Raw genomic sequence first — 14,877 nt, forward strand, 5'->3', positions numbered from 1 at the left:
TTCCCTTTGGGACATTTACAAAATATGCAGTTAATTTGTTGCACCTAATTTGCGTGTATGTACTGGGAGGTAATTAGGGTAGAAATTCAACCAATTTTACAATCTTTCTGTTCAGCTCAACAAACTACCGTTTTCAACACCTGTTTCTGGCAGTGACAATAGTTTTAGAACTTGCTTAATTTCCATAGGCCAGAAGTATACCCCATCCAGAGCAAAAGATACATTATATATATAATGCACATGCAGAACAATCATAGCTAGCATGAGTACCACCACCATTATATGTATCCAGTCACACAATATGCCCTTGCAGAATTAGGAAAAAAATGTGTATTCTAATATAAATTGTATTACTGGCTTCAGGTACTGGACATCATTAAAGGTTTCAAGGCACTTGCCATAATAAGACTTATTTAAAAAGTTGTTTCTAACTTTGCCAAACTAACTGCTTGTTCTAAAATTTTACATGCTGGCTGTCTGCCCTGAAGCTGGGGTTTTTTGGGTTTTTTTTGTTTTCTTTTTAATTTCAGCCAACATCCTCCTCCAAGAAGGAGACCACAGAACATTTTGTTGGTTTGCCAAAATAGCATTCTGGCAGCCTTTACTCCAACATGAGCACCCTACGCTTTGGAGTAGGAATTTAAAATTTGTTCAGAGGTTGTGGGGGAGGAGAAATGAACCCCAGGAAGCCTAAGCTACAAGCCTTTGGGAGAAACATAAAAATAACAACTAAGTTTCCACATGCTTAACAGAGACTTTATGATTTCAGAAGCTAAAACCTTCAAAGAGTGTGTCTCACTGAGCATATTCTCTTTCCTCATGGCTCCCAACATTTATGTGTGCATATAATGTCTTCAGAAAACAACTGATGATGCCTCCTGCAAGCCCAGGGTTACAGGGAAGCCCGGGGTTACCGGCAAACACATTCAGAGAAAATGGTGCTCCAGGCTGGGCAGTAGAAGGAAGCATCTCTCAGCAGCCCTGCTGATGCCAGCCAGATCTCCAAGTCAAATACAAAGGAGACAAACTTAACCAGGACTCTACTAAAATTCCTTACCTCATCCATTATAAAACTTGGAAATGAACAAGAATCCTCCTGGCAAAAACGTCCTTCACTACATAACCTCAAATTAATTATGAGACTAGATCCATCCGTTGTATTATGTGAGGCAGGAGTCCCATAGGAAAAAAAATGTTATAGTATGTGATGTTGTTATCAAAGGTCAAACCACACATCTGCAACTATGGTTCCATGCTTCTGCGTTTTCTAGCACTTGAGTAGTTGACTTTGCGATTTTAATAGTTTTTAGTGCAGGTAGTTTTGAGTCTAATTTCAAGGAATGAACGCAATCCTGTAGAAACAGTAGTTTTATCAAAAGACTGATGAACAACTTTTTAAAAGTAAGATTTCTCCCAGTTGTCCTACACTCATTCGTAACATTAATGAGCCCTAAATCCCTGAATAACCTAGAATGTCAAACAGTTTTCAAAGAAAACTGAAAGGAGAACAGATCAACCAGTACTGTTTAATGACTTTGTATGATGTTACTAACGTGTTAAAATATAATGTCCAAGTTCTCAGAAGATTATTCACAGACTTGAATTAATTCAAGCACACAATTTTGTTACCCAAATGTGCATATATAAAAGGATCCTTCCTACAATCAAAATAGGAATGTAAATGCATAATTGACCATTAAGCCTAGAGCCTGCAAGTAAGTCTGAATGTGAGTAGTTCTAGTGAAACCAACATGAGTATTTAGATTCATAAAACCAAGTATATAACTGTACTTTTGCAAGACCATGGAGATGGTGAATGGTTAAAGTAATACATATGCAAACAGATTACCATCTGCATTTCACAACACAAGCTCCTGAAAAGCTTGGTTTTGCAAGATAATGTGTAGAAAACCAAGCCAATTAAAAAATCAGACCACTTAGTATCAGTTTTTGGTTAATTGTGTGTGTACAAGAGTGCATCAAAACAAAAAGCAAATAATCATACAGCAAGTATCTACCAGTATAGATTTTTATTTCTTTTCAAAATAATGGGGTTTGCGTAGATTTAAAATACTTCAGTAATTAGCTAAAACAAATGTACACTTTGTTAGAACTTCTGGTTAAGTGCTGTTCTTGAGTTCTGAAAATGTGTGACAGAATACAAGAAAATATAAAATTGGGTTAGCAAAATGCAATAACGGAGCTTTACAAGAGGGACACACGTTCTATGTTATTTTAACTAAGTCTATCAGGTAAACGTGCTGTAACAGCTCTCCACTTAGAAATGCGTGACTATAAATTTAATCTGCAACCTGAATCCCAGGAAAAATTCACTATAGATCAACTCAAGGCTGGTAGGCAGGACAAAAAAATCCATCTCAGGCTGTGTTTCTTCGTTGAACAAATCTTCCCTTTTTCCATAAAGTATTCATTTTTAATTTTAATAGATCACCATATATCATAAAATCACCATATAACATTCTCTTACTATTCAAGATTCACCTAAGTTTGTAGCCATAATGTAAGTTATTTTATATGCAAACAGTTAAGGGTTTCATAAAAAAAAATATTTATTGCATCTAGTGAAAAAAAAAACTTTGATGGTTCTTAAAAAAAAAAAAGAAATCACTGTCTGGCTAATTGCCAAACAATCCTTTCCTCTGGCTTGCTTTTTCAAGACTTATGAAAAAAACCTGGAGTTCACTGTGATCTAGACAACCAAAGGTGATTAGTCTGTATGGGATCAGTATGCACAGTGTTTGATTAAACCCACATACTTCTCAAACGAGCTATAGGGATAAAAAAATGTGGTTTGTTATGGTGTCCATTTCCAAAGGACAGCTCACAAGTTTTCCTCCTCACGTAAAAACTGGAACACAGCTGAGAAGTCTTTCAGGGCATAGCCCTTTGCACACATCATCCTGTAGATCTGATGTGCCTGGGATCCCAAAGGAACTGGTGTCTTTGTGTTGGTGGCAGAAATCTGGGCCAAGCCAAGATCCTGTGGGGAGGGAGAAGAGGGAGGAATAGGGCAGGGAGGAAGAATGGAAGGAAAGAAAAAGAGAAAAAGTCAGGGGAGAAACAACAAGGATATAAATAACCATATACATATTATAGGTTATTTGGCTTCCATTGTGAAGAGAACTCTACTGCCAACAAACGCAATACTCCAGCATTAAAATTTCAGTCCTGGAAGAAGGGAGCCTTGTTTAATTTTTCATTTTTAAAACAGTAACTGTTATTCAACAGAAAAACCCCAAACTTTGCAAGGCATGCAACCTCCTTCCGGAGAGGAGGAATTTTAAGATTCTAGATCACTATATAACCTGGTAGCAAGATTCAGACTCTTTTTCCCCACTCTGTTATGTCATTTCCAAAACTAAAATTCCCCTGGCTATTCACTTAAGCATTTCACATAGGTTCTAATGGCATCATTTTCTTGTTTGGGCAAGAGGACATCTTTCTTTCTAAAAACAGGTTAAAAATCAAGCAGGAGGGACTTGAATAATAACAAAATTGAAGCCACTTAGCCTACACACATTTACTGTAATGTGACCAGTTAATAACAAAATGAGAGGCTCAGGCCACTTTGTGAATATGAATGGTTTGCAGCCTAACTGGAAGGATGTATTAAAGAATTCCTTAGGGGACCGTCCTGGGTCTGCTACAAGTCTTGAAGATAAAGGGATACAAAGAATAATTCTACTGCACTTTTAAACACTAAATTTGGGGCTGAAAAAAGGGGGAGAGGTTGCAAGAGGATTAATCTGAAACCTGTCGTCCAAGACTCCTTGGTCAACTACAGCTATAATCTGAAACAAATAGGACAGGACTCAAAGGCGAGTACCAGGTACTATGACTAACCATAGTTAGCTAGCAACAGTCAGCAGCATGCATGCTGCACAGAAATGACAAGCTAGGCTGGAGCATGTCTTGAAATCTAGGCTGGATCAGACACGAAACCAATCAAAGAAGGAAAAGCTAACAAGGGTCTGGATATATAAACAGATCTCTTGTCTAAGTAGGAAAGTAATGCTTGCACCCATGGTTACCTTTATAAGGTCTTGCTACAGAAATCAATTTTGCGGTCCACATTTCAAGAAAGTTGCAAAAGAACCTCTCAGGTGTTACTAGGAAGCACCTGGATTTTCTGTCCACCCAGGACTATGGTAGTTTATAGAAATTGCTGGTTTTATTTTTTTAAAATAATAAATCTTTGATACAGAAGAATGGAGAGACTGTAGTACCGCTAAGAGCACCTTTGGCTTCTCAGGGATGACTTACAAGACAGGTCTTTACTTTCTGTGTGTCTGAATTTGAATTAGCACAAGGAAATTCAAGATCTTACTCTACTCTCTAAATGTCACTTCGATCTGTAAATCGGCTCTATAAAGGTCATTCTGATACAAATCAGAATTATAGTTACTCTTCCTATTACCCTTGAATGACTTCAAAATCTACAAAATGGGAAAAACATACATATCAGATGTCACAGGATCCAAAATATTCTTCATCTGCATCAGGGCAGATCATTCCCTCTTGTGTAGCAATTCTGTTGAAAGACTCATGACCTGGTAAATCTAGGAACAGTTACTTTAACCTCACTTACAGTAAGATATTCCATGACATATTCCTAGCCTCTTCTAAACCCTCTTTGTGAAATCTGTTGCCATATTACCCATTTTATTCAACAAAGCTTAATATCACGTCATGGACTAGTAGAACGGCAAAATCGTCTAACACCTAGTGAAGGTGCTTGGTTTTGGTAGAGGTGATCGTGATCTGTTTCTCCCTGAAGAGGCATTCACAGAAGCAATCCCTGAAAATTCTGAACAGACTGCTAACACAAATACAATTTCGTAAGGCAGGTCTTTTCACTTCAATAATGAAAGTCTGGCTCCAAGATGGTTGAAACATCAGACAGCATCTCAATAAACGGACTCCTCACTCCAAAATGCTGGAATGTTGTTTTGTTTATTTTTAAATTCCATTCTAGAAATTAAAACTTTGAAGGGAAAAAAGAATTACAAAATGTAAGTACAGGTTATCTTTAGCTTAAGTTGTGAAGGATTTTTAATCTTTTCTCTTGAGGTTGGAGACTCCATGAGTGAAATAGTACAAAACAGCTCTGAAAGAAATTTGCCCTTTGCTGACCTTTTTGGAAAAGCGAAAATCAGACCATAGTTTATGGCTCCTCTCATACTCTTTGGAACTGACAACATCTTCCAGATGTCTCAGTGTACCAACTATTCTAACTACTTTTTCTCAGCTTGGAATAGGGAAACAGATTCTCTTTCAGGAGACAGTTGCCAATGTATTTTAAAAAAAGCAAAAAATGCTCATTTTGGAAATACCTGGTTCTGCACGCTCATTTTGCGGTTGATGTAAATGAAACTCGTCCATTCGGAATAAAACTCAAAGGCTGTCTTGACATGAGTCAAGCATAGTATGATATAAATCCAGCTTGTCTCAGGATTCAAAGAAGACATTTGATTAGCAGCTGTGCTGTGAATGAAAGACTGTGTTGTGAATGAAACTGTGCTGTGAATGAAAGAGTCACTTTTAGATGTTTTCATTGTGGAGTATCCTCTTCTCAGGGTTGTACCTATCTCCTTCTCCTTTGAATATAGCTTCTCTTTTTTCTGAAGTGGGAAAATCATGCCCTGTAGTTCCCAGAAAAAAGTCCCCAACTCAAACAATGTACAAACTGCATGACACGTCACATACCAGGGTGAAAGGCATCATTGCAAAAGTCTTTCCACAAACTAAGAACTGTCTTAAGAGGTCACCGCTACACCAAATAATACCTTGAATATGATCAGCTCTGTCTTGGTTACTTACTCATTCAAGTAATCTTCTGTCTATACAGAATAACATAGCATTGTTAAAGAGGCATGAGAGGAATTTAGTGTCTTTCCTTCTTACTGAGGATTTCAGCCTATAGAAGGCAGTCTTCAGGCCGCCTGGCAGGCAGGGCTGGCTGGAGAGGCATAGTCAGAAGAGATGAACAGCAATTACAAACCTCTCTGAGGAACTCTCCTCTTAGTTATCACTGATGCTTTATAACCAAAACCTGGCAGTTTCAACAAGCACAAGCCAGGCTGCTATTTCTCCAAAGAAAGGAAGATCTTTTAAGGCAGCTTCCAGAGAAGATGAAGGTCCCTCTTAGAAGCAGACCAAAAGAAAAAAAACCTTTACAAAGAAATTTAAAAGGGAGGGAAGGAAATATGTACCTCCATCCCATTTATACTATGCGGTTATTCTGGACAAGAGTAAGAGTTATGAATCATGAGAACAGAGGTTGCAGTGTGAAACAGGACACAACAGGCAGAACAGATTCTGAAAACAGTACACAAGATGGAAACAAGAGCTTTGACACAGTGCCAAGATCAAGTTGCTTATCTCTAATCAATAGCCCTGACAAACTCCAAACAATAACCTAACACATTTTATAAATCAGTAATTAAATAACATTTTATTGTCCCCTGTGTTCAATGACGTGAACATGAGGTAAAACCTGCTGCTTTCCAGTATTTTAACACACCGCTCAAAGAAATGGAAGCTCTTGGTTGTTGGTCCATAAACATAAAATGTAGTAGGCCGACCACTGGGTTTTGAGTCATGCAGCATTAGCAAAATTTTTTGGTGCTACCACATGCAAAACACTCTGGACCCACACTGGACAGAATTTGGTTAATTCCACTGAATGTGCAAATGCACCAATTGACATAAATCAACTGCAGAATGACAGGAACAGTATCCGTACGCAGATATTAACCACAAGAACTCCAGCACTGTGGAGATTTGCATGGCAATATCTGAGTTTGACCACCAGCTCTGAGAATGTTGTTTTAGTTTTAAGCACTTAATTTCCACCGTACGTGGAATGGCTGAAAATGGCCAGAATGCCTAAGCAGTTGGGAGTGCTCATAAACTGGTATGCCCAAAACCTGTCCTGTATGAACTCCCTCAGGACAGCATCACCATGAAACTAATATTCAGTGTGAAATTATTTCCTGCACTTACATGCTTAGGTGAGAGACCTCTTACAGGGCTGGTTTTATAATTTACCTTCGGCAATCATTGTGCTAAATGCAGAAGTAGTTGAAGAGTTAGAGTTCTCTATCTCCTTCCTCCAACTGTGTGTCCTCATCAGTGGGACACAGACCCTGACCTCCTTGCCTACTTTCCTCTGGCCTCTAAGAGTTTAACTTTCCTGACCACAGAGTGACTCAGGACAGTGCTTTTTACTAGAACAGCCAAGAGCACAGCAGTAAGTGCACTCTCCTGGGATGGGATAGCTGTAGGTTACAACTTCCTCATGTTGATAAGGACCTAAAACCCAGATATCCCACTTTCACACAGAATCACAGAATGGTCAGTGTTGGAAGGGACCTCTGAAGATCATCTAGTCCAACCCCCCTGACAAAGCAGGGTCATCTACAGCAGGTTGCATAGGATGGCATCCAGGTGGGTTTTGAATGTCTCCAGTTTGGGAGACTCCACAACCTCCTTGGGCAGCCTGTGCCAGTGCTCTGCCACCCTCAAAGTAAAGAAGTTCCTCCTCATGTTAAGATGGAACTTCCTATGTTCAAGTTTGTGCCCGTTACCTCTTGTCCTATCACTGGGCATCACTGAAAAAAGACTGGCACCCCTGGCACCCTCCCTTTAAGTATTTGTATAAGTATATAATTTAAGTATATGAGTATGTATTTAAATAAGTACATATAAGTATATACTTATATAAGTATATATATTGTCGTCAAATAATTTAGATTACTAGGTTATTACTCATAAGAAGCACTACTTCTGCCAGCAACAAAGACAATTCAGGAGAGCTCACAGCATGGTGCAGATACCTGCAGAATATCAGTCTGCTGGGGTGTGGGTTGAAACCTGTCTGCTTTCTGCATTCCAGATGGCCTTAGGCAGAAAGATAAGCACATAACCAGTTGGCTTAGCAAGGAAGGGGATGCTAGAGGGCATGTCCAGTAGCACAGTTTAAGATATCTGGAAGAGAATTCAATTCTGGAGACATTCAAAACCTGCCTGGATGCTGTCCTGTGCAACCTGCTGTAGGTGACCCTGCTCTGTCAGGGGCGTTGGACTAGATGATCTCCAGAGGTCCCTTCCAACCCTGACCATTCTGTGATTCTGTAAGACTGGGTGCAAAATCTTAGATGCTTATGCCACTATTCGAACCTAATTAGGTCACCCGAATTTCCCCAAATTGCTCTCTTGAGCTTAGGGTCCTAAGTTCTAGTTAGCAAGAGGCACCTGAATAACTTGCTGAATGCACATATGCACAAATCCATCAGGACTCCTGGATTAAGGCAAAACTCAAAAAGACAGCGCATATAATCTCATTGAGTGGTCAGCAGTAATAGTAGCTAGAAAGAGGCTGAAGGCTAACGATACGCCACCTACACAACTCATTAAATCAGAGCTACAGTAAGAGGTTGGGTTCCGCTCTGTTCACACACACATATTTCCCTGTAATCATAATTTTTCACTAGGAAGAAGATTCGCTAGAAGCCCAGAGAGAAGCAACTGTACATACTTAAAACGCAAGTATTACGTACCTTAGCCATGAGTGTTGTTCCAAAGCCACCTTGGTAATTATTAGCAGATGGTACTCCTTCCATCACTCCAGGAACAGGGTTGTACGTGTCGCTTGACCAACAGCGACCTGAGCTCATATTTAGGATTTTGGCCAGCAGCTTTGGGTCAAGGCCTAATCTGTCAAAGGTCAAGGAAGAGAAGTGTTAATGTCAAAATGCACAAGACATGGGTGACTTGTTTTATATCTTAGGACCCTAGTGTCATTTCTCTCCCTTTATTATAAGTCATGAAAAATGAGAGAGTATTGATATTGGGGGTAGGGATGCTGTAACTTAAATTAAAGAGCATCAATTCACCATTTAAGCAGTTGGTTTTCAGAGCTTTTTCCTTTCGCACTAAGCAAATCCCCTTCACCTAGCAATTTTGAAAGTGCAAGCAAAATAAAGGTCCTCTGTGAACAGCAGTTCCCTTGTATTTCAATTACTAAAATACATTCTCTGTTCTGCTACCGACCAAGTCACATACTTGTTCTTCATATTAAAATTATATTCTTTAAAGCAGAACAAAGCAAAAAATTCACAAGCAAGTGTGGCAGTGTAAAAATACTTATGCAATGTGTTTATACGTGCACACTTCTGCATTTTTGATGTAAGCAAGGTAATACAAATGATCCTGCTCTAATAAGTGAACAAAACCACTACACTTTCAAAAAATATTACTATGGTATATAACTGCACATTCTTTGCTTTGCTATTATTTAATCTTCATTATACACTCTTGCTTATGAGGCAAGCCCACCTCTCCTTGTGACATATGTTATCTATTCACAAACATACATTATAGTTCTGGGTCAGTTGTTGATAAGGTTACTGATCCTGATAAAACAAAGCTTGTCCAAGTAGAAATGTCATTTGTTCTACCACAGAGCTGATGGCATAAGCTGCTGCTCCATGTGGGCCCTGAAAGCACTTCAATACTATAGAAAATTAATCCTCTTATGGATTCACATTTATGCCGATATCAAGTTGCAAGTGTAATTTTACACAAATTACATTCATAGCAACAACGAGCAGCAGCAGCTTATCTGGCCCTGTACAAATGTTCAGTTACGCTCATGACAAAGAAGAAAGCAAGAGAATTATCTCCAATAACAATCCAAGACGAGAAAAGGACATTTTAAAAGGGATATATCACAACATATTTTGCCATGGATAAGCAAAGAAGTTAAAAATATAATGCCTTTTCCACACAATTCCAGCTGAGCTTTAACCTTTATAGAAGTCAACACTCTCCCATTAGCTCTTACATCACAGACTTCTTGTGGATCTCCATAGCCATGGGGATACTAATACCAAGTCCAGGCACTGTAGCGCTCAAGGTTTTAATTTGTAGATAAGCAAAGCTCATTACCAATGGAATAATTGCTAAAATTTATGTCTATTTATTCCAGTAGGCATTTCAGATTAAAAAAACTACATTTTAGACAGTGGGCCCTACAGCATGGCTCCTGTTCCCATAACAGCGCACATTTCCTGCAATTCTGCCCTCCTAATGCAAAGCAGAATCACTTTCTGTACCGCAAAGGTAGCTTTTTAGCATTACTGCTGTGCAGTCTTATTTATAACTTGCTGCAGCAGCCCACGGAATTCAATGGAAAGTCCCCTGCTGGCCTGAATGGGATCAAGCTTTATTCTCCTCCCCATTTTTTTCCAGCCTCCTGACTCAATTGAATGCTTTCAACTACCATTTATTTTTAAAAAATGCATTTTCCAGAACAAATATGTTTTCATAGTATTTTACTTGTATTTTTATCTTGTATAGTGTATCAAAGTCTTCATGAAGAATCACTCTGAATAAATGCTTTTATTGTTGTCATCTGAAAAAACATGCATTGGGACCAGACAACACCTGAGCTTTCAAATACACAGAGGTTGCTTTTTTGGCCAAACCAAATCTCTTGGCTTGTTTGTTTCCTTACCTTTGTTACATCCAGACCAGTATTTTTAGCAGTGTAGTGCCTGCTTGTGCCATACCTAGCTGCATGCAGAGGCCCATAATTATAGCTGTGAGTATACCGCAAGACAGAGAGCTTATTATTTCAAAATGCATATAACCCTCCAAAAGAACGCTCTTCTCACAGTGTTCCAACTACCTCTCTGTGAAAGTATACTTTAAAAGATATATGTGTATTATACAGATATGTAAAATATTGTCTGCACTAGATCTGGCATGTTTTTGCTCTAGGAAAAGAAAAAGGAAGATAGTGTCAGTTTAAATCCCCACTTCTTCAAACTCCGTTGCTCTTAAACACCATGCAGATTCTCTTCAGGAGACCTGAACCTATTTTTTTTTTCTCCTTTGCAGCAAGTGTATTATTAATAAGAGCAAGTTAGAAGTGCTTTGCATTTCATCTTTCTGAGGATTCATCCACTAGTGCATATATAACTGACAGTTAAAATTAGACATATATTAAAATCAGTTACTGAAGAAGTCCTCTGTCTTCCACTGTGCCCAAAGCTTGTAATGGTCTGAAACCGGCTAGAATATACAGTAATTGTCATTCAGTGAGAGTCTATCCTAGAAAGTCATGCTTCAGTGGAGAAGACTGAGTTTCCATTTGAAATCAACAAATTAATCCAAGACAGGTATCTGAAAGGGCAAGTTTAATAGGAAGCAGCTACTGGGCTCTCAACCATGATAAAATGTTATTGCTGTTTCCCTGTAAATTGGCTGGGAACATATGATACTCTCTGCATAAGAGCTCCATTGCTGCTCAAGAGATATACTGCTCAAGCTATCAAAATGATGACAGTCTGCCAGTCCCCATAACAACTTGCCATTGGATGTGGCAAGAGCTTGTGCATGCGCGTGTGAATTTACAATTACCAAAATGTTCTTCTCCCTTATAAGCAGAAAAGAAGTCCATGTATTAACTGTACTTATAATAGAGCAAAAACAATTGCTTCCCCCAAATCAATGCTTCTTCAATAACATTCCTAATGAACTGAACAGCAGAAACTCAGCAACAGACGCGCATACCAAAAAAATGGTTAAACTAGGATCCCTTCGAGCCACTGCTTAAATTCTGCTGAGTTTTGATAAACAACATACTGAAATTTTCATACATTCCTCCGAGAGTTCAGTCTGGAACAGACAGAAAAATTGAAAGGGCATCTCACAAAAAAAGATAAGTCCTGGTCTCATTTTAAGGTGTAACAACTGAAGTAGCTGAACTGTTGAGAGTTTACCTTCTCAAGGCGCTTCGGATAAATAGCATATAAAGTTGCAAATATTCAAGCAGAAACTTGGGACCCTTCTAACACAGCTAGGAATAACTTTGCCATTGGCGTTTTAAACAAGGTAAGTGCTTTCAAGTGTCATTACTAACCTTCACAAGACTTAGCTATAGCCCCATGATGAAGACAGTAGAGCCACAGTGCCCTTGGAGAACTTTTTCAAGGCACACTTTCTAAAATTTGCAGTAGGGATGTGCCCAGGCCTAATCATCCCTCAGCCTGCAGCACATGTTCCCCTCTATGGTGTTGATTCCCCTTTCTGCTCCTGTCTTCCACTTACAGCCCAGGAGTGCTCACAGAAACCAGATCTAGAGGCTGAAACTACATTTAGACTCAGCATCAGAGGGCAAAGTTCTTCTACTGTCTTTCCACTTTATGTATCTGAAAAAGCAAGCAGGCACAAATCCATACACAGTAAAACGGCCTGGGAAAGAGCTGCAATTGCAGCTTTTGACATAAATTTGGGTGCTACCACACCCCCTCCTTCCAGAGATAACTTTCTCTGCTGTTGGAAGTACAAAAGTGATTTTGCAGTGAGGTTATTGCCCTAGAGCCCTTATTGCTCTCCGAGGTCCCTTAAGCAACCTTGTCCCATCCTGTGTCACTACAAAAGCCCTTCCCTGAGTCTGTGCAGGCAGTTTCTGAAAGGACCGCCAACTACCTGACAGGCAGCAACTTCTATCTCACCTAAACACAAACCAGGTACCAGCAATATTTCATTTCCGAGCTTTATTTTGCTAGTATTGGACATCGTTTCCCTGGAACTCAGGGCTCAGTAAAAGAAAGTTACTGACATTGAGATGATCATCAAAAAGAAAAAGAGAGATAGTCTATGGCTGTGGTCAGTATCACTTAATGTTTTTATTTCTTATTTGTCAAGTTTATGTGTACTTTGTTTATTGGTTTGACACAGTAACTACAGTATTTTGCAATATGCACATTATCTGTAAAATGGTATAGCAAAATCTATTCAAGGTTTTTTCTACTGACAAGTTGCACTATCATGCTAGGAAAAAAGAAAATACAAATGAAAATGTGAATTCATTTCCAGAATGTCTGCCACACCTTCTAAATTTTAGTAGCAACACTCATAAAGCATCGGGAAATTAATGGAAAAAAAACCCAAAACCCAAGCATTTCAGTGGCCAGAACTTTTAAATTAATTACGGAATCTAAACCAAATCACTTCCAGTGAAAACAGACATCTTCATTAGTAAATGAAGATGACTAGTAAATGAAGATGATGTTACAATAAAGTATAAAAGTAAATGGAATACAAATGCAGAAATTACATAGCAATATTGCCTATTTTTCTGGGAGTTTATTATGGAATTTTTGCTCATTAATGTTAGTTTTCCTTCCTCCTCACCACATTCTATTTGCTACTTATGCTGAAGTTTGGAAAAATTCTATAATTTCAAATATAAAATAAACAAAACGATAGCAGATGTCATTTTAAAATCTGAAATTAAGAAAACTGTAACTCACAGCTTCAGAAAATGAAAATTTAGGCTGCATGTTTTATGAAATACACAATGTATGACATAAAGATACTTTATATTCTACCTAAAAGTTAAGAACATGTCTAAGATCCACAATCCCTATTATGAATTTTTTAGATTTCCAATGTCCTTTACCATTATTAGGTCAGAGTCAGACTTTCTTTACCAGATATGCATTAATCTAATAAATTAAGTTCAGCTTCCTACACTCTCCAGGCTAGGCAGACATATTACCGAGTCTTAGACTTGAAAAAAAAAAATTAATAAATTTATTAATACAGCAGAACTTCTAATAATTAGAATTACAACTGTTAAGTTGTACTTTAGAAATTTGTACACACCAGGAGTGGAAAGCTCTTATTCTAGTTACAAGCAGAAGTCATCCCCTCCAGGATTTAAATCACAGCACATTAAAATCAATGCAAGAGTTCTAAATTACTTCATAAGGCTTTAAATTACAACCTCTGTCTTAAACCTCATGCAGTTTTGGGCTAAATGAGATTCTGCTCTTTGTATAATTCAGGTTACAATCAGCTGGTTTCTTCTACAATAAGTAAAGTTCCTTCTTGATTGCAGCAATTGCAGGGTAGGAAGGTTTGTATATTGCCACCTTCACCCTGGATTTTTGCTTATAAACACTGATTACAAATTCAGCCAAAATTTAAACTGGAAAAGGATAAAATGAAAAATGAAAATTCTAACCACCTTCAAGCTACAGTGGCTACAGACTTGAATTCATTCTGCACAGGGCTTACACGCCTAGAATACTTGTCTTCCAAACCTCTCGATTTTATTTTATCTTCAACTTTAACTCCAATCATTCTTACAGATGTAGATAAAAATATAATGAAAAATCAGTTGTATATGCTTTATTAAGCGAACCATGACTTAAAAGAGAATCTGATGAAAGCTTTACACTACACTGGATTACAATAGTTGTATACAATACTACTGTTTTTATTATGGCTTGATGTAGACATGCTTCAGTATCTTACAGACTCTCAATTTTAAAATGTAAATGGTACAGGATATTGATAAACCAATTAGCACTGATGCAAAGCAAATTCCTCTTTTATCTCAATTACAACATGACAACTTAATAGGTCAAGATAGTCTAACATCTGAGACAAGGGCAATTCAATAAAACAACTGCATCTTGATATGGTAATTAAGAGGAAATGTGAATCCATTACATTGCCTCGTGTATGTGCGCACATGTAGGCGTTCTTTTTTATTTATTTAAGCATTTGATGCCCTCTTGCTGTTTTTATAGTGTATCAAATCCACACGGACACATGGTCTAAAGCCCAGTTGATAAGTATCTACAGTATCTGTAGTTTTAGCAGGCCAATTTTAAGGATGCAACTGTGCAGATGAATAATTTGTGAAGAGCCCTTAAAAGATACATGATTGCAAGAAAATCTCTTCAAAACATGAGACTTCTCTGTGTATAAAATTGCCAATGATTTAGATCTCGCTAAGAAAATTTATGAAGGTTCAAGTACTGTGATGCTGAA

The 14,877-nt window shown here is 38.1% G+C and overlaps 1 protein-coding gene across 1 annotated transcript in view; it reads right to left on the reverse strand.

Annotated features, from left to right (window-relative positions):
* Positions 1 to 2,012: 2,012 nt before the first annotated feature.
* The window catches only part of HIBADH (3-hydroxyisobutyrate dehydrogenase), a 77,359-nt gene continuing 64,494 nt past the window's right edge, over positions 2,013 to 14,877 (reverse strand). Inside the window, exons 6-7 of the mRNA XM_009887181.1 lie at positions 8,583 to 8,739; positions 2,013 to 3,001 (exon numbers count right to left, since the gene is read on the reverse strand). Of these exons, the coding sequence (XP_009885483.1) occupies positions 2,843 to 3,001; positions 8,583 to 8,739 (316 nt within the window). The 3' untranslated portion in view covers positions 2,013 to 2,842. The remainder of the gene's footprint in view (positions 3,002 to 8,582; positions 8,740 to 14,877) is intronic.

This window comes from Charadrius vociferus, unplaced genomic scaffold (genome assembly GCF_000708025.1).
Source record: "Charadrius vociferus isolate BGI_N301 unplaced genomic scaffold, ASM70802v2 scaffold366, whole genome shotgun sequence".
NCBI lineage: Eukaryota > Metazoa > Chordata > Aves > Charadriiformes > Charadriidae > Charadrius > Charadrius vociferus.